This window comes from Sycon ciliatum, chromosome 11, assembly GCF_964019385.1.
Source record: "Sycon ciliatum chromosome 11, ocSycCili1.1, whole genome shotgun sequence".
NCBI classification, from domain to species: domain Eukaryota; kingdom Metazoa; phylum Porifera; class Calcarea; order Leucosolenida; family Sycettidae; genus Sycon; species Sycon ciliatum.
The window spans coordinates 28,930,588-28,955,225 of NC_088653.1; the positions used below are offsets into that span (position 1 = coordinate 28,930,588).

The window sequence follows — 24,638 nt, forward strand, 5'->3', positions numbered from 1 at the left end:
AACAACAACAACCAACAACAACAACCAACAACAACAACCAACAATAACAACAACAAACAACAACCAACAACAACAACCAACAACAACAACCAACAACAACAACCAACAATAACAACAACAAACAACAACCAACAACAACAACCAACAACAACAACCAACAGCAACAACCAACAACAACAACCAACAACAACAACCAACAACAACAACCAACAACCATCAACAACCGACAACAGCCAACAACAGCCAACAACAACCAACAACAACAGCAGCAACGATGACGACAACAACAACAACAGTGTCTGGTAATATAATGTGTGGCAGAGTTAATCTCATTTTAATGTCATCATTGTGAGCATAAATTTACGCAAGTATATAAGCATTTTCTCAAGCTAGGGAAATATATGCCCGCAGTTACTGAACTTGATCAATTTGATGATATATGGACTATGCTGTGCACACACTGCAAACCAAAGTGTGTAGGGTAATATTTGATGATACGATGAAGATTATTATACCGCACGATGCACTATATCCTGCAATATGATTGAGGCACAAGCCTGAAATATTTAACAAAAATGTATATTGTTGGAACCGGCCCCACACGCCAAGATAGGAGGAATTAATGACAGAAGAACGGCGGGGAGTTTTGTATGAAAATGATGAAACATGTTCAATGTGGGGCCCTGTCCATTAAATGTCCTTGTGACCATATGCAAGTGTGGCCATGCCATCATCCAGTATGTACCGCTTGCAGTCGAATGGAGACAATGCCACCTTGGTGGTTACCTCCTCATACACTGCGTGGCAATGTGATCGGAGACCCGTCATAGGCCTGGAAGACACACGATGACTGAGCAGTGCATCTACATAGTCCTCGTGGGTGATGGTATTTGCCAGGACTGCCTTCCGCACACCCTTGGCCCGTTTGGCTGATTCCTGCCCGATGTAGGAGTACATCTTCGATCTTAGACCTACAAACTCCACCATGGATTTCCCACCAAGCTCATCTTTGAATTTGCCAACCACTTTCTTATTGACAGAAGTGTACTGAGGATGGTCAGTGGGAAAGTTGCTGGTGTCATACAGAGACAGATCCATCTCTGCATAAACATCACCGGTGGTTATGTGCACAATAACAGAGTCGGTGTCGGTGTACAACAGCCGGATTCTGCTACCGTACTGCTCCTTCAGCACATCGTAGTAGAAGGAGTACATGTGCACCTTTGACAGGTCTAGTATCGACATACCCACATAGACCGGCTTGTTGAGCTTGATCTCAGTGTGCTGCTTTTCTATTCCGACAAGCCCGTTCGGGAAAATGTCGTGCCGCACATATGTAGGCTTGCTCACTGCCCTCAGTACCTGCTCCTCACTTTCTTCTCGCAAGAGATCGATGCGTATTCGATTACGAACGTTCTCCATCGTCTTGCCAAAGACTGAGTTGTTCATCAGCTGCAGCACACAAACAGGCAAACATGACACATGAGAATCATATCATGCCATTCCTTCACATCAGCATATTTTTCAATTAGCATACTCCACGTCACACTTGCACCATACATGCGACAAAAACAACAACAAAAACAACAACAACAACAACAACAACCAACAACAACATACAAGACTGCACACAACGGTTGCATTTACCTTGTAAAAGCTCTTCTCAAAGTCGGTTGTAGCCCTCGTGCGAAGTGCAGTGTTCAGATTGATGTAGGGAGCCATCCAGGCACTCTGCTGAAATCCCAACACCTTGTGAACAGCGGTCACCACCATGCCCAGACGCGAATACAGCTGCAGTGTACGGTAGTGTAACACATATTTGGACTTGGGTAGGAGACTGGGTGTCAATTTGACTCCATCTACGGCTGACACTTTGAGCTCCTCCACAAGTGCTTGTTGGTATGGTGATAGCTTATCTGAGAATGTTCTCATCACTTCCGGTGCGAGTGGATAATCATTGAAGTAGTGGTGCAGCGAAGAGGGTACCTCAAGATCACACTCCACAATGAACCCAGAGCTCGAATCTACAGGGTGTGCCAGTATCTCGGACAGGTTCTTGTCACACCAGGCAAACTCGGATGTCGGCATACTCTGACACATGGCCCAGCCATACAGGTTGTTGGCGTCAAGGTATAGCAGGTATGATGTGGGCTCGGCAGAATTGTACTGATCCATCGTTGGGTTGTTGGCCTTGCCGTACCGCTGCGACGCCATTGAGATGCCCCCACGTAGACCGGCTTCGACAAACAGATGCATGTCTACATCCGTGAGCAGCTGCAGTTCAATCTGGGTGAACCGTAGTAGAGCATCCCATGCATATCCTACATAACACCATACAACACACCAGAACACAAACACGAAAGTCAATACACCATGCAAAAAGTATATAAATACACCGACAAGAAAGCACAAGAATACTAACAGAGAACACCATCTAAAGGAGAGAATACATTGGACAACAACAAAGACTGATGAACATACCTGGGAGAGTAAGGTAATGGGCTGGATCCAACCCATACGTCTTGTATGCCGTCTTGCGGAAATGCTCAAAGACATCTGCTAGAAGATAGACATCTGTTTGCAAATAGAGGTCATGATAGGCCTCCATTGTACTGCACTCAAATGTCTGCAAAACGAAAAACAAAAAAACAACGCACACACACACACACGCAAGCATCCATACACACATGCACACAAGCATCCACAGATAGAGAGCAATGAGTACAAAAAAAATGAGTAGAGCACATCACAAAAGCATTCAAAGTCATAAGTAGAGCACAATACAGAAGGCACAAGCTGCTTACCTGCCATACGTTCTGAGCATGGGCATAGTCGGCATCACTGATACCTTCTCCAGTCAAACTAGACTCAAATGCTGATTTAGGTGGCAGCTGTGTCTCATCAAACCGAGCAAAGGAGTCCATGTACTCGTAGGGGTAGACACCCTTACGCAGGAGAAGGTCATGATGGGCCAATGTACGAGTAAGCTTGAGCGCATCTTCCGGGGTGTTGCTCACCAACGAGTCAAGAGAGGAGTTCAAGAAGGCCATGGAGTCGATGAAGCGGTACTGACGCCACTTGAATGAAATATATTTCTCCATGTTGTTGGCGATGACACTGATCTCACCAACCTTCTTAATCCGCTTACGCTGGTTAGAGTCCTCGTACTCCACCTCTTCAACCTCGGTCATACCAATGTGGGCGATGAGGTGGTGAGCATCGTACCCTTTCAGGTTGTGAAACACAACCGGAATGATCTGGCGATCTGGGTAGATACTTAGCTGAATATTACACTGGTAGTGTGCAGCACCACGGTAGTTGCCTGTGCAGATATTCAGAAAGAGGGGAATACACAAACATAGTAAACATCTACAGTGAAGGTGATACCACAGACAATACAATTCAATACACCATGATAAAACACAGATGCAAACAGCTACAAAGACATGAAAATGCACTATACACATCATGCGCATATCTACACACAACTGCAAAACAACAAAAATAAACAAAAAATTATAATACTTACCAGTGAGATGATCATGATCACGAACACGATCTTCTCCAAGTACTTCATCACATATCCAGCAGTTGACTGCGTTCTGAAACTCAAGCTCCAGTTCTGCCGTCATGTGAATTGGCTTGATATCAGCCAAATCCTCCTGGATACTGCCTTCCAACTCTTTGAGACTGTCGAAAAAGTTGTGAATGGCATTCTCACTGCAGTCGTCAAACTCGCCACGGACTTCACCGTTGGATCGGATGGCAGCATATCTACAAGAGCATAAAAGAAGAAGGAAAGTAAGAATGAGTGATTTTTTTGAAAAAATGGAATCACACAAAATGCACATACTACAACACGAACACAATTAGGGGAGAACAAGACAAGAAGGAATAACAGGAAGCACTGTGCAGGCATGAGTACAGCAAACATTAGTCAAAAACAACACCAACAACAAAACATACCTGATGCTGCATGGTACATGACGGGCTGTGCGTACAGTGCTGCTGCCATGCTGTTCCTCCATCGGCTCAATGATGGCCTCCGTATCAGCGTAAATGATATATGGAGCCACCATCCTGTGCTTCAAATTTGTATATTTGAGGATGCTGTCCTTTGCTGTGGGCATGACTACTGGCACAGGCTTCATCACCTGACATCTCTCGCTGTGATGCTGCAGGGAGTCTGCTGTTTTGTGTGCGGAGAGGCATCGGAAGCAATAGTGTGTGGCATGTCTGTTCTTATTCTCGCATGCACGACTGAAGTTTTTTATCCATGTGAAGTGGTTGTCATGAAGAAGGAGGTTGATGGGAGTCTCCTGTCGCTCGCTGAGATAGAGTGGGTACAGATTCCCCTCGTACCCAAACACATTGATTGCAAGACCATTCTGTATCTCCACTTTGGATACATCACGGAGCGTTGCAGGGAACATTACACCGTCGAACCGCAGCTCCTCAAGATACTGGGTGTACTTGGATGCACGCTCAGCATTCTGTTTGACGGGGTGCAGCGCTGACAACAACGCCCACATCAAACACCTGTCATCGTTGTTCTTTACGTTAATGATGGCCTTCTTTTTTTCTAATTTCGGCGGGATAGCAGCTGCACCACCTACAGAACACCACAAAAATACACCGAAGGCTTTGCTCAGAGTAACACCACATCACAACTACACCCTCGCGACAATCACGAAAAACTGTACATCTGGTACAAAACATACATCTACAACTTTCCACAAGAAATTCGACAGGCTTCGAACAAACATTGCCGGATGAACAGAAACTCACCTCGAAGAGGAGTGTACTTTGCTGTCGACACATCCAGCTGTCTCACTCGAGAAACGGTCCAGTTGGATCCGTTCTGCATCCACTTATCAATAAGACCAGTGATCCTCGCCACCATCGTCTTGACTGCACCATCAATGTCCCCTTCGCTGAGGATCCGAGCCGGTCTACTTCTAAAAAACGGGACGGCAGACGTACTACCCGTGGCCGACTCTCGTGTCATCTCCACCCTCAAAACTAAAACCACCTTGAAAGGGTGAGACTGAAGCTCCTCGAGCAGAACCTGTCGGAGCTCGTCATGATGGCTGCTGAAAAAGACGAGAGGATCAGTGCCTGAACCTGGCAAAGAAAACTTTTTCAAAAAACCACGCACGGCACTCGAGGTGGGCTGTCTGGGCTGCCTGGATCGTTTTGCACTTGGCTCCGCCATCGTCACGTCACCTCCAGCACTGCCTACAACATACTGAGGAAAAATCTCCCCGTACATCGTATATGAGGTCGGCTATCACACATTAGTATAGTGGCACGTGTACTAGTACACCTTGTGTCGCACTGCGTCTTTTCCGCAAAACCACTAAAGGTCGCACGCTCCGCGTACTTATGCGCGCATGCGCAATATGTCATTCACTGCACATCTACAATGTGCAAATCAGGGAGTAGTACGTATTTTACTACTCCCTGGTGCAATAAACGCCACGGAAAAGAACATGATGACATTTATGGCATGGCAGGGCCAAAGGTCAAACCCTGGGGGAGTCCCGGGGCCAGACCAAGCGCGCCCGACACAGTGTGCCTTATTTAACCTAAAGGTCAAAGGTCAAACCCTGGGGGAGTCCCGGGGCCAGACCAAGCACGACCGACACAGTGTGCCTTATTTGGCCCAAAGGTCAAAGGTCAAAAAGTGCACCAGAACCTGCCCCGCACTAACTACTCGCAGTCACCCAGTTTCGGTGGAAGTGCGCGAGTTCGATTGGGATTCAAGTAGGAAGGGAGCGTCTCAGCTTTCTCCAACCAAGACCATTCGACTCAGCACCCCGAAGACTACAACTGCTGAAATTTTGATTTTAGCCTTAACTTCCCCTTTAAAAATAGTAGACTTTGTTTTTCTAATTCTTCCCGAAAATTTGATCTAATGTATATAAATTTGCAGTGTAGCCTAGAGACCGTTAGAGAGAGTGTGTACAAGGTGTGTGTACAGGATGTATGGATTCAAGTATTGGCTACAGTGGAGTCTCCAAACCTTGAGAAAAGCGTTTCTATAACATTAGGTTTCTTTGTGTTGCTGCTATGTCTTTTCATGTGTTTTACAGGAGGGCCATCTGTTGATGAATACAATTCTGAGGCACTCTCACGAGCGAAGGTGTTTGGTCTTTTTTTGCAATCGCGGGAAATTTGAGAGGTCTGGAGAAGAAAATTCTCAATGGGACTCAAAATTGACAAACAAGACGACAACCAGCGCTCGAGCATAGTACCTTTTCGCCATTCCTTCGTGCATGATACCCATTCTGATAAACACTACCCTCATGTTTCGTTTCATGCGCAAAGGATGAAGCGAAGTGTCTTTTTTCGTCCACGAAAGGAAGGTAAGGAAATTGTCGTCTTCGCGACACCCTTCGGATTATTTAGTGGGGCATTGTGGGCCAAGGGTGTTTTTTCTTTTCCTTTACAACTGTCCCCAGGTACTGAGACGGCGCTGATATCCTAGGAGTTCTGTTGGTGCAAAATGCCAGGTTACTGACTTACGGCGAGGTTTGTCCACCCAAAAATATGGGAGATTTCTTGGATAACATACACACATAATACAGTGAATGGTATTGCAGTGGGCATCCAAAACGGTTGAACCAAACAAATATGGTATGACACCTAGAGGCTAGGCACACAAAAATCACTCAGGAATTGGACACCAGTCCCGGGGCCTTGGTGCGTCATTACACCCGGACATTGAATGTTTGCTGGCGCACGGCTTTTGCTTCACCACTTCATACAAGTTTACGCACTCACTCAATTCGAAAGACTGGAACGAGACCAAACCGAGTGTGACAACTAAGAGCGAGTTGTGCATTTGTTGGAACAACGTTCGGGCATTGCGAGAAGGATATCAGCAGGGTTCAACAATGGCAGCAACAGCACCAGGTGATGATGGAGTACCAAGGAGCTTGTATCATGCACATTACAGTGAGCAAGAAGAGAAACTGTACTGTGGTACGTGAGATTAGAGCCTGGGCAGGATGATCGACACTGTACACTGTGCACTGTACACTGTACATTATACACTGTTTTTTTTATTATTATTATTTTTTACTATTATTCACAAACCCAACTCGTAAAATAAATAATTATGTGGACAAAAACAAACAGCTACTGAGCAGGGGCTCACTGTGGTACTGTGGTACGTGAGATCAGAGCCTGGGCAGGATGATCGACAATGTACACTGTGCTACAGCGCCTCAATTGTGCGAGAGAAAACAAACAGACTAGCAAGCACAGATCATGAACTGGTACACAGCATTGACAAAGCACAAACCGCACAGCAAAGTTACAGGGCATAGCCGAGCGTTTTGTTGCCAATGAATTGCTTGAGAAGGGAGCAGTATTCCTTGTAACATTGCATGGAGTATACGAGAACGCAGAGTCAGAACCAGGCTAACAAGGCAAGACGGCTACTGTACAGGGGACAGGCTTGACGATCACTTGCATACTCGCAACTTTGGTACAACCAGGAAATTAGGCATCACGTCATACCGAAGTGGCTTCGACACGCTACATTGCATTCATAGCTGTACGGTGAACCTGTTACACGAGCTTCTGTGAAACAGACAGCATGCCAATGACCTGCAAGCACCAACAAACGCAGCCGGTAAAACAAACGCTACATAACTGCCCAACATAAACTTGTTCATGCTGATGAGAAGCAAGAATGTGCTTGATGTTGGAAGTTATGCTCGTATATTCAAAAACATGCATGGAAAAGCATCAATGACATTGTTCACGAATACAACAGATACATCATACAGGGAGAGTAAGTAATCCTTTCTCCGTTTTGTATACGCGCGCGCGCGCGCGTGTGGTAGATAAATCCGTTTGGCATGACTTTCGATCGAGGTTGCGTTCACCGTAGACATAGGTGAACTCGAAGCCAACACCTCTCACTTTCGCTCTACTGCCCCTTTGGGGCCGATGCGATCCTTGTGCCAAGTTGTGGTAGTGGCTCAACAGAACAGGACAGGTGTGTGTGTGTGTGTGTGTGTGTGCGCGCATGTGTGTGCGTGTGTGCGTGTGTGTATGTATGTGTACGTGTGGTTTTTGAACTTTTCTCACAATCGTATAGGTTTCATTTTTTCGTGAAAACCCAGCTACACTGTGACCGGTACAATCGCATGTCGTTTACTAGTATCTGGCAGTCAGTCACATGGCATGTCGGGTATCCAACAGCACCGCACTGACAGCTTATAGACCTTGTATTTAGTATTTATAGTCCTACTTCAAGAAATGTAGACAGTCAGCATCATGAAAGTTGCCATTACGTAGAGTTCAATACAAGCCAGTCTCTAGAGATGAGCACGACTGTCTCAGGGTAATACTAGTGATAAATACAGGTACTTCGAAGTACTGTCTTTTTGATCTGTTAACACAAGATGGCTTTGTAGCTTCAGTCGTCCAGAATATTCATTTTATTCCGCGGGTGCGGCATAATTGACACGCAACTGTACTTGTGCAAGTCTCCAAACGCTACGTAATTGGCCGACATTTACTTGTCCACGGTGATGAGAAGCATGGCTCCTAATTTTTAAATCATGAAAGGATTACATACGCAGGTACATCCACACAATTTGCACTATCCTGAAGTCGTGCGCAAATATTCAAAATCATTCACCGAACACAGAGAGGCGCACATACCGTAAAGTACCGCGAGAGCGCCCCGCCTTGATTTTGTCGCGACAGATTTTACAGCCAGGGAAAGGAAAATCGTATGGCAGAGGGCAACGAAGTTCGTACGGTGTGAGCAACTTAGTGTACTAAGGTCACACTAAGCAGGTTTTTGTGTGGAGCTCGTGTCCGCTCGAAGGTACGGATTGTCTGCAGAACGTGCAATATGTGTACAAAGTTCGTGTCGTATAACCTACAGACAGGAGACCACCTCCACAATACGACCCCGAAAGGACGAGATGGTGGGGCGCTCTGGCGGTACTTTACGGTACATGTAAATACGAAGGAACCACATGCGCAGCAAGGAGATTAGTCATTACTTTACTTATGAGTTGATGGATAGAAGTTTCCTTTCAGCTGGCCATTACCACTCATGAAAGCAATAGTGAGTGCTGTTGTTCTGATTCACAGATATATATTCGGCCCTTAGCGCAATGTGTTTTCGAGCTAGGCACACGATTTGCATGAGGAAATCATGCAAAGATGTGGCATAAGGCCCTACAAACATGACCTAGGTAAAGGGATGCCATTATTTGCATTTGCAGCACGTTGGCATAGGATAATTTGTGGATGATTGTGTTGATCAATTTCACATAATTTCACGACAGGTCATAGTTTATTTAGTGGGGTGTTGTGGGCCAAGGATCTACGACCATCTCTTTTGCATTTCGAACAAGTAGACACTTTCAACAATTCATACAAAAAATGCCTTCAGTGCAAAACATACCGTTCGGACACACCAGGCAGTCCTTTCCAGCCTTGATTTTCAAGTGCAGACGTATCCACGATGACCTTCGAGTGAACTGCGGCTTGGAACACTTTGAATATGAACCAAACACTCAAACTAACTTGACCACCGCATAGCTAGTGTATTCACGGAACCAAAGAAGTCTGTCTCCTTCTGCCCCCACAGGGTCTTGGTTAGTTCTCTAGAAGGGACGAGAGCCATACCTAAATTCAATAAATTCTCCAATTCCAAAAGCCTCAAATGAAGGCGTCTTGGTGACTTCTTTTCCCGCGGTTGCAAATAAAATCAGCCCTTGACTTGAGTACGATCGAGGTGAATAGCAATTTCTGGACATGAAAATAAAATAGAAGCCCACCGGCTGTGCGTTTTACATTTTTCATATCTTTTTGTATCCTAATCCTTCATCTTTCCAAATATGACTTGCTCATGCTGTGATCCCAGAGACTTTATAGCAGGATGTTTTCGACAGGCCAATTTTTTGGCCTAAACAGTGTATGGAATTCTGGACATGAAAGTAAAATAGCGTCAATAGGCATCCTATACTGCACCATTTTTGTTATTTTTTCTATTGGTGGACTGCAGTTGGCCTCTTCACACTTCCAGCCAACAGGTCCAAGACTATACAGCGTCTGAAGTGGAGTGCACATGGGGAAGCCAACGATTCGTCCATTGGCATTACTTCTTATTTTACTCAAAATTCAAAATTCTCATGCGACATAGTACCACAAAACTCGTCGAAATGCCTCCCAAGAAGAGGCTATCAACAAGGCACCGACACGAGGAGAAACTACAACAGCCCAGCTGTCAACTACAACAAGAAAAAACTTCATCAACCTGACTGACTTGACTCTACACGCGTGGTCACAGTATTGCCTTCTCCCCCTGGCCCCGGTCCGACTCAACAACGCACCATTCAGTTAGCTTCAATACTAGTATTCACTTCTCAATAATAAACGGCGAGGGCACAGGAGGAGAAAGACGAAAAGACTAGACAGAAAACGACGACGGGAAAGACTCCTGGGAAAAGACTCAAAGAAAACAACCAAGAACAAGCAGTAATAAACCGAGGTCTGCGAGGACAAATCGTGACGACCAATCAGGGACTAATACGTACAGAACACATGACCAAGTCCAAGACAACCAGACCACGGACGAATCACACACGACTCTCATTCCCAGACCAAACTAGCACTGCGCATGTACAGCATTCACTTGACAGTCACTCTCACACAGACGGAAGCACATCCTCACACTCTGACAACGCGTACTCTTGCATGCACCACATACCATAAACGTCACACATCACACCATACTCGCGCGTACACCTAGACCATTATGACATCAGACACTGGACTCCACCAGACAAGAACCAAATGCAACAACATGCGTAAATCATAGTCGAACAGAAATCCGCAACACACGCGACGAAAAATTATTTTACTCGAAATGCAGTCCAGAAATGTACAATGTCCAGAAATAGCAATTCACCTCGTACCCCTTGGCGCACGGACCGTACTAGGGAGGTTTAGTTCCCACGTAACGGAAACGCGTAGATCTACGTGGGTGATCCACGTAAAGTGGATGAAGGGCATGCATGCGTTGATGTTTATTTCTTCTCTTCCTTCCTTTTTTGCTGCTTTTCGTGGCCCCTTTCTCGCTGATCCAGTGCCTGCACACTACTCTGCCTGGCAGCAGCTCCGATCTAACTTCTCCGTATTGCCCTCCCCCCCCCCCCCACTGAAAGCAACGCAGCTGTTGGTCCATTGCCATAGTTTCCTGAACTAATCTGGCACTCACTCACCCCCCCCCCCCATCTCCTCTCTCTCTCTCTCTCTCTCTCTCTCTCTCTCTCTCTCTCTCTCTCTCTCTCTCTCTCTCTCTCTCTCTCTCTCTCTCTCTCTCTCTCTCTCTCTCTCTCTCTCTCTCTCTCTCTCTCTCTCTCTCTCTCTCTCTCTCTCTCTCTCTCTCTCTCTCTCTCTCTCTCTCTCTCTCTCTCTCTCTCTCTCTCTCTCTCTCTCTCTCTCTCTCTCTCTCTCTCTCTCTCTCTCTCTCTCTCTCTCTCTCTCTCCATCATTGTCTGGCTCTCAGGTTCTCACTCTTCACACACAGTCTTTCTTCTCTCCCTTTCCCCCATGGTGCGTGATGTGCGCCTTGATCCCGAGACCATTGGTCGGGGGAGCGCACTTCACCTCACCGGCACAGCTCAATAGCACCTACACGCCCTTTGTAGTCTATGTTCTCTTGATGTTGTTGTTGTTTTTATCTTCCATTCTATGATCTATGTAGGCATATGTGCACTTTCATAAAATAAAATAAAATGCACCCATGTTGCAATGTTGTTTTAGTCATAGGGAACAAACAAAAGCATGAAGCGAAAGGCCCAAACCTGGTCAAAGACGAAGCTACCCGGGCCTAAGAAGCTCATTGAATATTTTGATTTCGTGCTTCAGAAACTTCTTCAGCTGAGCACCCTCACAGCTCGCACAATGCGCTCCATTCTGATTTTTACCCACGTTCTGGCGGAACGTGTAGGCGCCTCCATACACCGGCGGTATGTCGTTGTATGTCGTGAATCAGAAAACGTCTGTACGTGGGTCACTGAGTATCACGTATATCACGTGGTACACACACGTAAACCCACGGATTACGTGGGACTAAACCTCCCTAGCCCTACTAACGATGTACGTGTGCGTGTATATTATTTTTTATTCTATTTCAGTACGCTATTCTATTTCAGTATTAATTTTGTTTTCGATGTCAATTTTTTCTTCGGACTTTTCCCGTTTGTGTCTTTCCCTCAAGCCAGTGAATGCTTTCGATGTTGAATTTTTTATTCTATTTCTGATTTTCATTTTCTATTTTTCATTCGTGTCACTATTGATTTCTGCACCAGATCATTCCATGATCCACCCTCACAGTGTGGGCTAATTAGCGGTTCCGGGATTCTGGATTCAGATTCTTGACGTTTTGTTCTTTTTTTCTTTCTTTGTTGGTATTGAGATTTCTGTTGTTGTTGTTGTTGTTGTTGTTGTTGCTGCTGCTGCTGCTGCTGCTGCTGCTGCTGCTGTTGTTGTTGTTGTTGTTGTTGTTGTTGTTGTTGTTGTTGTTGTTGTTGTTTCTTTATTTTACTTGACCATATGAACAGGCAAGACTGCCTTCTCACCGGGGCTATTGGCCCACGGCTCTCACAATATGGTGAAGATGTTTAAAATGTGTATGAAGAAGAAATGTAAACAGTTTCCTCTGAGACAAAAATGCGATAATACTCATAAAAAGGACAAGGACAAGAAATGTCATAATAATTATTATGTTAAAGCAAATTTTCAAATAATCTACGTGGAGATAATAATTTTAATATAGCTATAAATAGCTGACTGTTTTGAACTGGCTCTAGACAAGAAAAAATGGCTGATGCTTGTGGAAAAATGTGCTGCGCTTGCGTAGTTGTTCTTACTGCGATACGTTCTAACAATATTTAGATGCCTTTTGTCGGCTCTTCTGCCTGGATTTCGTTGACAGATGCGTTAAGCCCATGGATCCTTCCATGAGTGACATGTGAACTGTAACTATTATTATTATTATTATTATTATGAATAGCGCGAGCTCCGGTGTGGGGAGCAAACCCTTTCTTACAAATAATCGCCGAGGTCGCAACCACTACTTCGTACTGTTGTGCCCAGCGCGGGCTTGCGACTAGTTGGTTTGGAGGTGACAGCGTTGCGAATGACCGAGGGTCCTCGACGTCTGTCTCACCGTCCAGGAGCGACACTGACTCACGCTGCTATCTGGTGTTCACGAGGTGTTTGTCGCGCTGGAAGCGGAGCGTCTCTGTAAGTTTGTATCCCTGGTGATGTTTGTGCCTGGAGAGCACTATATAAGTGGTGCTCTTCAGGCACAATCTTCCTCAGCCTACTCAAGCTCAACTGATGAGGGGTGAATTCCCCGAAACACTGTGTATTGAGCAGGGAGTGGTGCTTTCTTGCAGGTTTGCCGAGTCGAAGGTTCGATGGACTTCTCGTGTGCTCTGGATGGCAGTCGTGAGTCAGTCAAGTGAAGTAAAGTCGGCGGAATAGCGCGAGCTCCGGTGTGGGGAGCAAACCCTTTCTTATTATTATTATTATTATTATTATTATTATTCTTGAATTGTTTGCAGGCAACCTGCCTACACTCAAGAGAGCACTGCATTATTATTATTATTATTATTATTATTATTTAAAAATTCGACGAGGAGACAATAATTTTAATATGGCAATAAGTAGGACGAGCTGAAGCGACATGTGGACTACTTTATTAACAATGTAAGCGATGGAGACGATGCAAGAAACAACCTAAAGGGTAAGGAAAAATACATGTAAGAAGAAAAAGGGCAATGGAAAAAAAAGATGATTCGAACAAGTTTTCGTACAACACTCTTCAGGAATCACCGTTGTACTAAAGAACAAAATGAGAACAAAGGAAATAATATAGCAATCAAGGTAGGGTGACACGATACAATGACAGCACTAGAATATCGAGGTGCGATTTCTCACAAAAGTGTGCAGAAAACAAGGGTATACAAGTAAGAACTAAGCGTGACCCTCCTCCTTCGAGGTCTGTGTTGGTGGGGAGCACCCGTGGTGGTCGATTTGTCCCACCGGAACCAGAGCTGGATTCAACAGAAAGACCAACAACCATGGCGGCAACAACAACACCAGCTTCACATCCAACAACAACACCAGGTTCACATCCAACAACAACAACAACAACTAATCCACAAAACAAAGCAGCAAATGACAGACCACGGAGATCTACAGCAGATTACAACCGGACCTATGAATTCACGGTAAAAATACAAAGGAAACAATCGGAAAGGACGACGACTGACGTGAAGGCAACGGCATTCAGGGTTGGCGTGGGTGGTGAAGGTGAGACGCAGGACGATGCAAGTGAGGAGGAGAGTCAAACCGCGGTGGATGACGGAGCAGGTTCTGATTCGGACAGTGAGGGAGAAGGTGAGCTGAGTGAGGGTGAGAGGGAGTGTGAGGGTGTGCGCGTGAGTCGAGATTGTGTGCGTCCGTCTCGTAATAACAAGTCTTCAGTATACAATCATTTGGTTTCTAGTACTGACTGTTGTCGTACTTATTCTGATTCCTGTTTTTCTGTTTTGTGCCGTGCTCGTCATGGTTATCTTTTGCAGTTACAAGTTTTGGAAGCTGTTTGTCAGCGCATTCATAAGCCGAATTTGTGTGTCCAGAAAGATAGTGTTATTACCCTAAAATTGTTCAAATAATGTTCTGTTGTGTAGTGTGGCAACGTTGTTGCCACTTGTGCCTAAATGTGTTTTGTCACCTTCTTGTTTATTATTGTTATTATTATCATTCGTTCTCACTTTTTTTGTTTTTGTTTTTTGTTGCTGATACACACTTGTCACGCTTAGTTCTTACTTGTATACCCTTGTTTTCTGCACACTTTTGTGAGAAATCGCACCTCGATATTCTAGTGCTGTCATTGTATCGTGTCACCCTACCTTGATTGCTATATTATTTCCTTTGTTCTCATTTTGTTCTTTAGTACAACGGTGATTCCTGAAGAGTGTTGTACGAAAACTTGTTCGAATCATCTTTTTTTTCCATTGCCCTTTTTCTTCTTACATGTATTTTTCCTTACCCTTTAGGTTGTTTCTTGCATCGTCTCCATCGCTTACATTGTTAATAAAGTAGTCCACATGTCGCTTCAGCTCGTCCTACTTATTGCCATATTAAAATTATTGTCTCCTCGTCGAATTTTTAAATACTTCAGGTCGAGATATAGCCAGACTCAGATAGATATTCTGAACCATGCGCTGAAGTCACGATTTCATTATCGTAGTGTTGCATTTAACGTAGTGTTCCTTAGACGTTGTCTGGACAATGGTGTTTGTCCAGGTGGTGTAGAGAACCGTGTCCGCAGGACCAAAGCTTACCACACGTTAAACATCGAACGCGTATTCATGAAAGACGAGATTGCCCGGTCCTGCGACACTTTGTCAAAGTCACGTTCGCGGTTTAGGTATTTGTATGATCGTGCACGCTGCCTTCTCTCCTCTCACGACTTCTTGAGATTCTCTATGCTCCTTTCGGAAAATGACCAGAAACAACGTATCCATCTAATCACAAAACATGACAAGACCTACAATTGGCTAAGACAGAAACGATATGGACATGTCACCATCGATCCTGATACTACCATAATTAACATGACATCACTAGAGTTGACCACTCTTCAGAAAGAGCTCCTCTGTCGTGGAACCGATTTCGGGATTCCACCAAAATCAAACAAGAAGGAATTAATCATGACCGAGTTTGAGCTCTTTTACCGCAAGTTATTACGCTTCAGACCGGTGTCCGAGTCACAACAGTCCATTTGCGCCGCAAAGATCCGGGCAGAGGCCGAGGAACACGCTGATGCATTACCGGATAGAAGAACGTTTTCATTGAAACGCGAACATCTCAAAGCCCTGCATGAGCTACGCAATAACAAAGACATTATTGTCACGCGCCCTGATAAGGGTCGTGCAACTGTTTTAATGAATAAAACTGACTACATCGAGAAGATGTCCGTTATCCTAAATGACACATCAAAGTTCCGTACACTTGGTCCGGTCAAGACCTGTGATCGAACTGAAAAAGTAGAAAAGGATCTTGTAACTTACCTTAAGAAGCTAAAGAATGAAGAACAAATATCAAAACATGAATTCGATCGCATCAAACCGACTGGTACCCTTCGCCCTAGACTCTATGGCCTTCCTAAAATTCATAAACCTACATGCCCTGTTAGACCAATAGTATCCATGACCGCCTCCCCTCAATACTCTATCTCGAAATGGCTGTGCATCTACCTACAGCCTGTTCAAGATTTCTATTGCAAACGCACTGTGAAGGATAGCTTCGACTTTGTTGCGAGGCTTCGTGATAGTCCGGTCCCTCTCAATGCACACATGTGTTCCTTCGATGTTGTAAGTCTCTTTACGAATGTTCCTATTGATGAGACTGTTGACATCTGTATGGATGTATTGTACCGTAACGATGATGTTGATACTCCATGGGTATCGGAAGCGGCGTTTCGTCATTTGATGCTGTCAGTTACAACTGGTGTCGAATTTTCGTTCAACGATGTGATGTACAAGCAAGTAGATGGTGTGGCGATGGGATCTCCTCTTGGTCCCGTCCTCGCCAATATATTCGTTGGTTATTGTGAGTGCAAGATTGATGAGTCGCTTTGGCCCGCGTTCTACGTGCGTTTTGTTGACGATTCGTTCACGCATTTTGACAGTGTTGAGAGCAGTGAATTGTTTCTCGATGTGCTCAACAACCTACATCCTTCCCTCCGCTTTACTTGTGAGCACGAGCAGTCTAGTAAGTTGTCATTTCTAGACGTGCTTGTAGAGAAGACTGGCTGTGAAATGTTGACTTCTGTGTATCGTAAGCCTACGTTCACCGGTCAGTACATTGCCTTCGATTCATATTGTTCGTTTCAATACAAGGTCAACTTAGTTCGTAACCTCGTGGACCGTGCGAAACGTATTTGTTCGCCCAGTAAGCAGCAGGCCGAGCTCGATTTCCTTCGATCTGTTTTCTTGAAGAATGGCTACCCGGAATTCTTGTTGCGTAAGTTTCTGTCCATGGAGCAGAAACCGAAATCGGTGCTGATTGGTCCACCTCGCTGTCCCGTCTATCTATGTTTGCCATGGAAGGGGCAGGAATCGATCAAAGTGTGTCACGCAGTCAAGTCTATCGTCCGTCGTACTTATTACGCAGTACATTTTGTGCCAGTCTTCACAACAATGCGTGCGTTCACGGTGCGGAAGGACGTCCTACCAACCCTCCACCTCAGTCATGTTATCTACAACTTCGAATGCCGACATTGTGCTAGTCGGTATGTTGGTAGGACTGTTCAGCACCTGAACGCACGTATCAAACAACACACTCCACTTCACATCCTTCCACCCAGTGCGCAATCTGAGAGGCCCAAACGCGGGAGGCCTAGGAAAAACCCATCACCTAGACGGCAGGATAGTTCCCTGCCGCTGTCTGCCGCTCCCCCTCTGACATCTGTGTTGGACGGGCTGGAGCTTGGCAGCTCTTTGGAGGTGCGTGCGGAACCGCCACTGGTGCAGCCCTCGGGTGTGCCTAAGTCTGTGCCTCTGGGTGCTTTGCATGGGGCTGTGCCTCGAGTGGTGACAGCACCTCTGCCTCCCCCTGACCCTCCTCCTTCGAGGTCTGTGTTGGTGGGGAGCACCCGTGGTGGTCGATTTGTCCCACCGGAACCAGAGCTGGATTCAACAGAAAGACCAACAACCATGGCGGCAACAACAACACCAGCTTCACATCCAACAACAACACCAGGTTCACATCCAACAACAACAACAACAACTAATCCACAAAACAAAGCAGCAAATGACAGACCACGGAGATCTACAGCAGATTACAACCGGACCTATGAATTCACGGTAAAAATACAAAGGAAACAATCGGAAAGGACGACGACTGACGTGAAGGCAACGGCATTCAGGGTTGGCGTGGGTGGTGAAGGTGAGACGCAGGACGATGCAAGTGAGGAGGAGAGTCAAACCGCGGTGGATGACGGAGCAGGTTCTGATTCGGACAGTGAGGGAGAAGGTGAGCTGAGTGAGGGTGAGAGGGAGTGTGAGGGTGTGCGCGTGAGTCGAGATTGTGTGCGTCCGTCTCGTAATAACAAGTCTTCAGTATACAATCATTTGGTTTCTAGTACTGACTGTTGTCGTACTTATTCTGATTCCTGTTTTTCTGTTTTGTGCCGTGCTCGTCATGGTTATCTTTTGCAGTTACAAGTTTTGGAAGCTGTTTGTCAGCGCATTCATAAGCCGAATTTGTGTGTCCAGAAAGATAGTGTTATTACCCTAAAATTGTTCAAATAATGTTCTGTTGTGTAGTGTGGCAACGTTGTTGCCACTTGTGCCTAAATGTGTTTTGTCACCTTCTTGTTTATTATTGTTATTATTATCATTCGTTCTCACTTTTTTTGTTTTTGTTTTTTGTTGCTGATACACACTTGTCACGCTTAGTTCTTACTTGTATACCCTTGTTTTCTGCACACTTTTGTGAGAAATCGCACCTCGATATTCTAGTGCTGTCATTGTATCGTGTCACCCTACCTTGATTGCTATATTATTTCCTTTGTTCTCATTTTGTTCTTTAGTACAACGGTGATTCCTGAAGAGTGTTGTACGAAAACTTGTTCGAATCATCTTTTTTTTCCATTGCCCTTTTTCTTCTTACATGTATTTTTCCTTACCCTTTAGGTTGTTTCTTGCATCGTCTCCATCGCTTACATTGTTAATAAAGTAGTCCACATGTCGCTTCAGCTCGTCCTACTTATTGCCATATTAAAATTATTATTATTATTATTATTATTATTATTATTATTATTATTATTATTATTATTATTTGACGACTACACCATAGCTCAGTGGTTAGAGCATCGCTGGCTACAAGCGAGGGCCGAGGGTCCCTGGTTCGAGTCCTGGTGGTGACAGTCAATTTTTTCTTCAGACTTTTCCCGTTTGTCTCTTTCCCTCAAGCCAGTCAATATTATTATTATTATTATTATTATTATTATAAATAGCTACAGTGAGGGCTGCGTCCCACCCGCCTGTGTGGATTCACAGGAAGTGTGAGTTAGGAAGTCTGAAGAAAATGTTGAACGGCCTCTGCTGAGATGACGACTACACCATAGCTCAGTGGTTAGAGCATCGCTGGCTACAAGCGAGGGTCCCTGGTTCGAGTCCTGGTGGTGACAGTCAATTTTTTCTTCAGATTTTTCCCGTTTGTCTCTTTCCCTCAAACCAGTTAATAAATAGCTATGAATAGCTATGCATATATGAATGTGAATATTTTTGTTATAAAATACACAGTAATACATGTCACGTCAAACAAGTAACGTACATGTAGTTGCGTGATGTCTGCGGCCTTCATCCTATTGGGAAACACCCTAGTAAAATAAATATAATAATAATAATAATATCAAAGGGTTCGCTCCCCACACCGGAGCTCGCGCTATTCCGCCGACTTTACTTGACACGCGAACCCTTTCTTACAAATCATCGCCGAAGTCGCAACCACTACTTCGTAATAATAATATCCATAGCTATATTAAAGGGGAAGTGCATCGATTTTTCGAGTAGGGTCCAGAAGAAAGACAATTTGATATCGGTTCGAATGGCATATCTCTCGCTTCCATACGATAAGCCAAACTTGCCAAATCGCCAATTGTATGCTCACTTTGCCATAGCGACCAGAGCAGTGATGACGTATGAAAGGCTTAGCTCCTCCACAGAGAAGGTCGATCACTGCATAAATTGGTCATTTTTCAATTGTCTTATTGTATTCACGATGTGAAAGAAGTGCTGTGTTCAATGCTGTTAGTGCCGTGAACTATTTATCGCCCTTCTCATGCATTTCCCTAGGCTGACTGTGCCTAGGAAATGGTTTCCTCCAGGACAAGATGCTTGGAATTCGCCATCTCTCCTGAGACATTTTCAGCAAACTTTCAAACCTACGACATTATTTCATTCGTCAATCTCCACCACCCGTCGTCTCACCTGGCTTCAGAAGATGTTACGAGAGATAGGAGAGTCGCCAGGAACAATCTCATTCATCTTCAGGAAGTGGAAAGAGCAAACAGCATGGTCCTTGGTTGGGGGAAATGCTGAACGTCTGATTTGTCCCAACCAAGATTTCAGCATTTTGTTCGTCACTATTTTCGCTTGTCTGCTGGTGTCTCCGCACTCCAACTTTCTCCTGTCGGTGTCACGTCCCAGTACACAACCGAGAGGACTACTAACAAACAGTTCACTGCACTAACAGCATTGAACACAGCCCTTCTTTCACTTCGTGAATACAATAAACCAATTGAAAATGACCAAATTCTGCAGTGATCGACCATCTCTGTGGTGGAGCTAAGCCTTTCGTACGTCATCACTACGCTGGTCGCTATGGCAACGTGAGTATACAATTGGCGATTTGGCAAGTTTGGCTTATCGTATGAAAGCGAGAGATATGCCATTCGAACCGATATCGAATTGTCTTTCTTCTGGACCATACTCGAAAAATCGATGCACTTCCCCTTTAAAGGGGCACTCCGGCTTCATTTTCGACGCCGAGTTTTCGATGCCAAGACGAAGGTTGGTGAAAGAGAAGACCCCTCGAACAAGAACGAGTCTCCAGAAGCGATCGAGTCCAGCAGGAAGACGACTTTTGAATTTCGCCGAGCGAGCGCTGATGACGTAATGAGGGATTAGCTTGCCAGTGGAAATGCACCTGCGCACATACATTTCACACACTTTTTGGCCAATTTTCAATCGAAGAGGAGGTTGTTTTCTATGTTCTCTCAACGTCGTGAGCGATCCCGTCTTCTTTACCCTTCCAGGTGCCCTGAAGGTCCTCCAGAGGAGAATTTATCTCCAGCAAAGCGTTGTTGATCCGCTAAATTCGTCTCGAGACATATTCAACCAGTGCAGTGCTGATAAATGTAGAATATTGAATCTGTGATAATTGTCGACGATAGAGAGAGAGGTTGATAGCCGCTGTCGCAGGGAGAGTGAAGCTGCTGGAAGTAACGACGGGGAGCTTGTTAGCATCACATGAGCATCCAGACTTCAAAGAAGCTTGACGGAATCGGGGAGTACTGACTATTTGTCTCGCCCTCAGTTTAGTGAATGTTATGACCAGAAATTATTCGATCAGGATCCCTTCTCCAAGATGTGTAGTGTAGTAGTACAGGTGATTTCTGAACTTGATGATATGGAGACGGACCAGTAGACCTACCAACAACGTGTATCTGCAGGAAATTCACCCAAGACTATTGCTATCCTCTTCAGTGCAGTGGCTGTTGGTTTTAGTAAAAATATGTTCACTTCTCTCAACATACTCGAACTGCAGAATCAATTTTGTTGTATTTGGGCAACCATTTCTCTACAAACGCTCTATTTGGAAAATAGAATTTTTTATAAAAATGCATATCCAAATTCCACATCTACCCAAATCGGAATACTTGATCACGTATTCAGTACTACACGGAATGTTTAGAAAACGCCAGGGAACAGGAATTTGCTAACGAGAACTCCAGGCCAGGGTACTAGCATACGAACAAAACAAGATAAAAACTCACCAGTATACTTGTAATTGTAGTCATCCATGTCGGTGTAATAGTCACGATAAGCAACGAGGCACCCTCCGATTTGGTCAAGCTGCTTTGAAGTCTGGTTGTTCAGGTGATACAAACGGGCTCCCAGTTGTTACTTCCAGCAGCTTCACTCTCCCTGCGACACCGGCTATCAGCCTCTCTCTCCATTGTCGACAATTATCACAGATTCAATATTCTACATTTATCAGCACTGCACTGGGTGAATATGACTCGAGACGAATTTAGCGGATTCAACAACGCTTTTAGTGGAGGACCTTCAGGGTACCTGGAAGGGTATAGAAGACGGGATCGCTCACGACGTTGAAAGAACATAGCAAACAACCTCCTCTTCGATTGAAAATTGGCCAAAAAGTGTGTGAAATGTATGTGCGCAGGTGCATTTCCACTGGCAAGCTAATTCCTCATTACGTCATCAGCGCTCGCTCGGCGAAATTCAAAAGTCGTCTTCCTGCTCGACTCGATCGCTTCTGCCAAGTTCTGGAGACTCGTTCTTGTTCGAGGGGTCTTCTCTTTCACCTACCTTCGTCTTGGCATCGAAAACTCGGCGTCGAAAATGAAGCCGGAGTGCCCCTTTAGCCTTTAGGCAAATTTTCTTTGCCCGTACAAGAGGCTTGTTCCGGGATTCTGTTGAGTGTTGACTCATCATCCTCTAGCTCTGTGAGAGTGAGAGCTTGTACTGTTGTAGAGACCGCTGGCGTTGTTGTTGTTGTGTCAGTTCTTCTCCTCTGCTCTAGCTCTGACTCTGAGTCTGAGCATCAGCTGATTGTCAGATTGATTGACACCATGGCCTGACCCGGCCCTGAGCTGGGTGAGAACCGCGCGCCCCTGCTAGGCGTTTTGCACGCGACTTTCGACGGATCAGCGTGACTTTTCGCCTCATAGTCATACTGAACTGTCTGAAGTAACAGTTTCGGCACTTTTGCCTTATTAGGCTTAGCACGACATAACACTACTCACTAGCTGTAGATCTACGCAGTCGCGCTGACTGGTGACTCCTGGACCTATTGTCAGTAGTATTGACATAGTCATGTAGCCTTGTAGGACAATCATACATGACTGTGTCACCAGATCACGCTGAACCGGCCGAGAACGCTGAACAATCACTCCACGCCACCACGTACCAGTCACCAGTCCAGAGCCGCGCCAGGCAGAGGTGCTAGGAAGTGCAGCGCTGAGTGCATGCAGCTGGCGGAAGGCGCGACAACAGATCAGAAAATCAGGTACTGAGTGAGCTAGATCTACGGCGCAAGAAATAGTGTATCGTTTCGATTTCGCAAGGCGAAGCGCAGTCACTGCACCGAGTTATCTTTTGCGATACAAGCTACAGTAACCGTGTTTCCAAGTAATAGTTGTAATATCGCAAGCAAAGTAGTTTACTAGAATATTATGAAGTTCTTCTCCTGGACTTTTCACAGTACATTGACATTGTAGCATGCGTGTAGTACTGTGTGTGTGTGTGTGTGTGTGTGTGTGTGTCCGTGTGCATGTGTGTGTGTGTGGATTGGAATCAACGGCCGGTCGTGTGCGGGGCACTGGTCCGAGGTTCGACAGCATCGAATTAGCAAGGAGGTAAGGCGTTCGACCACTGTTCATGGTGTTACTATCTGTTAGACTCTTCGCTGTTCCGCTTGCTTAGCGCCGCGCGTAGACTAGACGTGATTACTAGTACTTGGGTGTGCATCCATGCGTGGCTTGCACTAGTAGTAGTAGTGCGTTCGTATCGACAGCAGCAATCCCTTTCCTGGTTATTCGGAGTTTACTACATAGTCTTGCGTGCCCTGAGTTCAATAGTCTTGGCCTGGGTGCTCTGTTCAATACGATCGTCTTCTTCGTCGTGTGTTCATCGTGGAGGACGTCTAAACGAAAGAAAATGCGAATCCAGTTGCTCGCATTCAGTTGCTCGCCGTTTTGTGTTTGTGCGAAAATGCGGGCAGTTGTTGTTTCCGTGTGTCTAGAGACCGTGCTACTAGTGGAGTGTAGACTGGGCTGTTTATCAACTAGGGTTTTCGGATTCGTGGCATGATTTCTTGGCCGCCACCAGGACTGCTTCTTACCATTCGTTATAGATTCTCGTTACTACGATAGCTGCGACCTGCGCAGAAGGAGCGGTGTTAGCATCTTCCGCCATAATGAACAATGCGCACACGCTGTGACTTGTGCCTGCTGTATGATGTACCGGGCGGTATGGGCAGTGCTGTCATGTAGTGCATGTAATGAGTTCGGCTGGCTTCTACGCTGCTGCTGCTGCTGCTGCTGCTGTGTACGTGTTGCTGGCGATCAGAATCAGATGCTGGTACGGCACTGGTTTCTGCTGTCAACGATGGATTGGCGTTGTGGACTGACTGTAGATCTACCACTACCACTACCAGAGATCTGTATCCGTTCTAAACTTCTACTAGTGGACCAGGCCTACCCAAGCCGCTTGTGCTCTCCTTGCATGAAGAGGCCCGTGCAGGCAACCTTAGTAACTCCCTTACTTACCCCCACTGCACAAGTGATTAGTTACCAGCGGCATTGCACTTTGCACTGCAGTGTTATGCCGAGTTGCGCGGCAGAACAGACACAGTCACACAGTCACGACTTTGTTGTAACTCCGTGAAAACTAGACCAGACCAGAGCACGCGCCGTCCAGAACTCTTTCTACCACATGTAACCAAGCAGCTAGTCATTACTCAGTAATTTCATTAGTGTCATTAGTGAAGGCCGGCACCACCCTCTGCTGGTGGTGGTGCTCAGGCGCTCACCAGTGCTTCGTCTTTTCAAGGATTGCGTAGACCTACACTGGACATGACAGTGGACGAAAAGAGTTAGGCGTCTTGTAGTTCCGTAACTACCCCGTGCATGTGTGTGTTTCTAATCTTACTTTTTACTAAGTTACTTAGTAGTTACATATACAGTCTGACCTCGTTTATCCCGTCCTCGTTTATCCCGTCCTCGTTTATCCCGTCCTCGTTTATCCGGATCCCTCGCCATCCGG

At 45.5% G+C, this 24,638-nt stretch overlaps 1 protein-coding gene across 2 annotated transcripts; it reads right to left on the reverse strand.

Moving 5' to 3' along the window:
- Window positions 1-317: 317 nt before the first annotated feature.
- Window positions 318-5,327, reverse strand: LOC135827388 (uncharacterized). 2 transcript variants are annotated; one of them, XM_065339884.1, is made up of 7 exons: window positions 4,789-5,327; window positions 3,967-4,612; window positions 3,530-3,774; window positions 2,805-3,322; window positions 2,482-2,626; window positions 1,648-2,321; window positions 318-1,452 (listed from the first exon to the last, which is right to left on the reverse strand). In XM_065339884.1, the coding sequence occupies exons 1-7, from the start codon at window positions 5,270-5,272 to the stop codon at window positions 691-693; spliced, it is 3,474 nt and encodes a 1,157-aa protein (XP_065195956.1). In that variant the 5' UTR covers window positions 5,273-5,327; the 3' UTR covers window positions 318-690. The 2 variants fall into 2 exon arrangements, with proteins under 2 accessions (XP_065195956.1, XP_065195957.1); XM_065339885.1 differs by lacking the exon at window positions 4,789-5,327 and having other exon boundaries at window positions 3,530-3,745; window positions 3,967-4,143.
- Window positions 5,328-24,638: the final 19,311 nt, after the last annotated feature.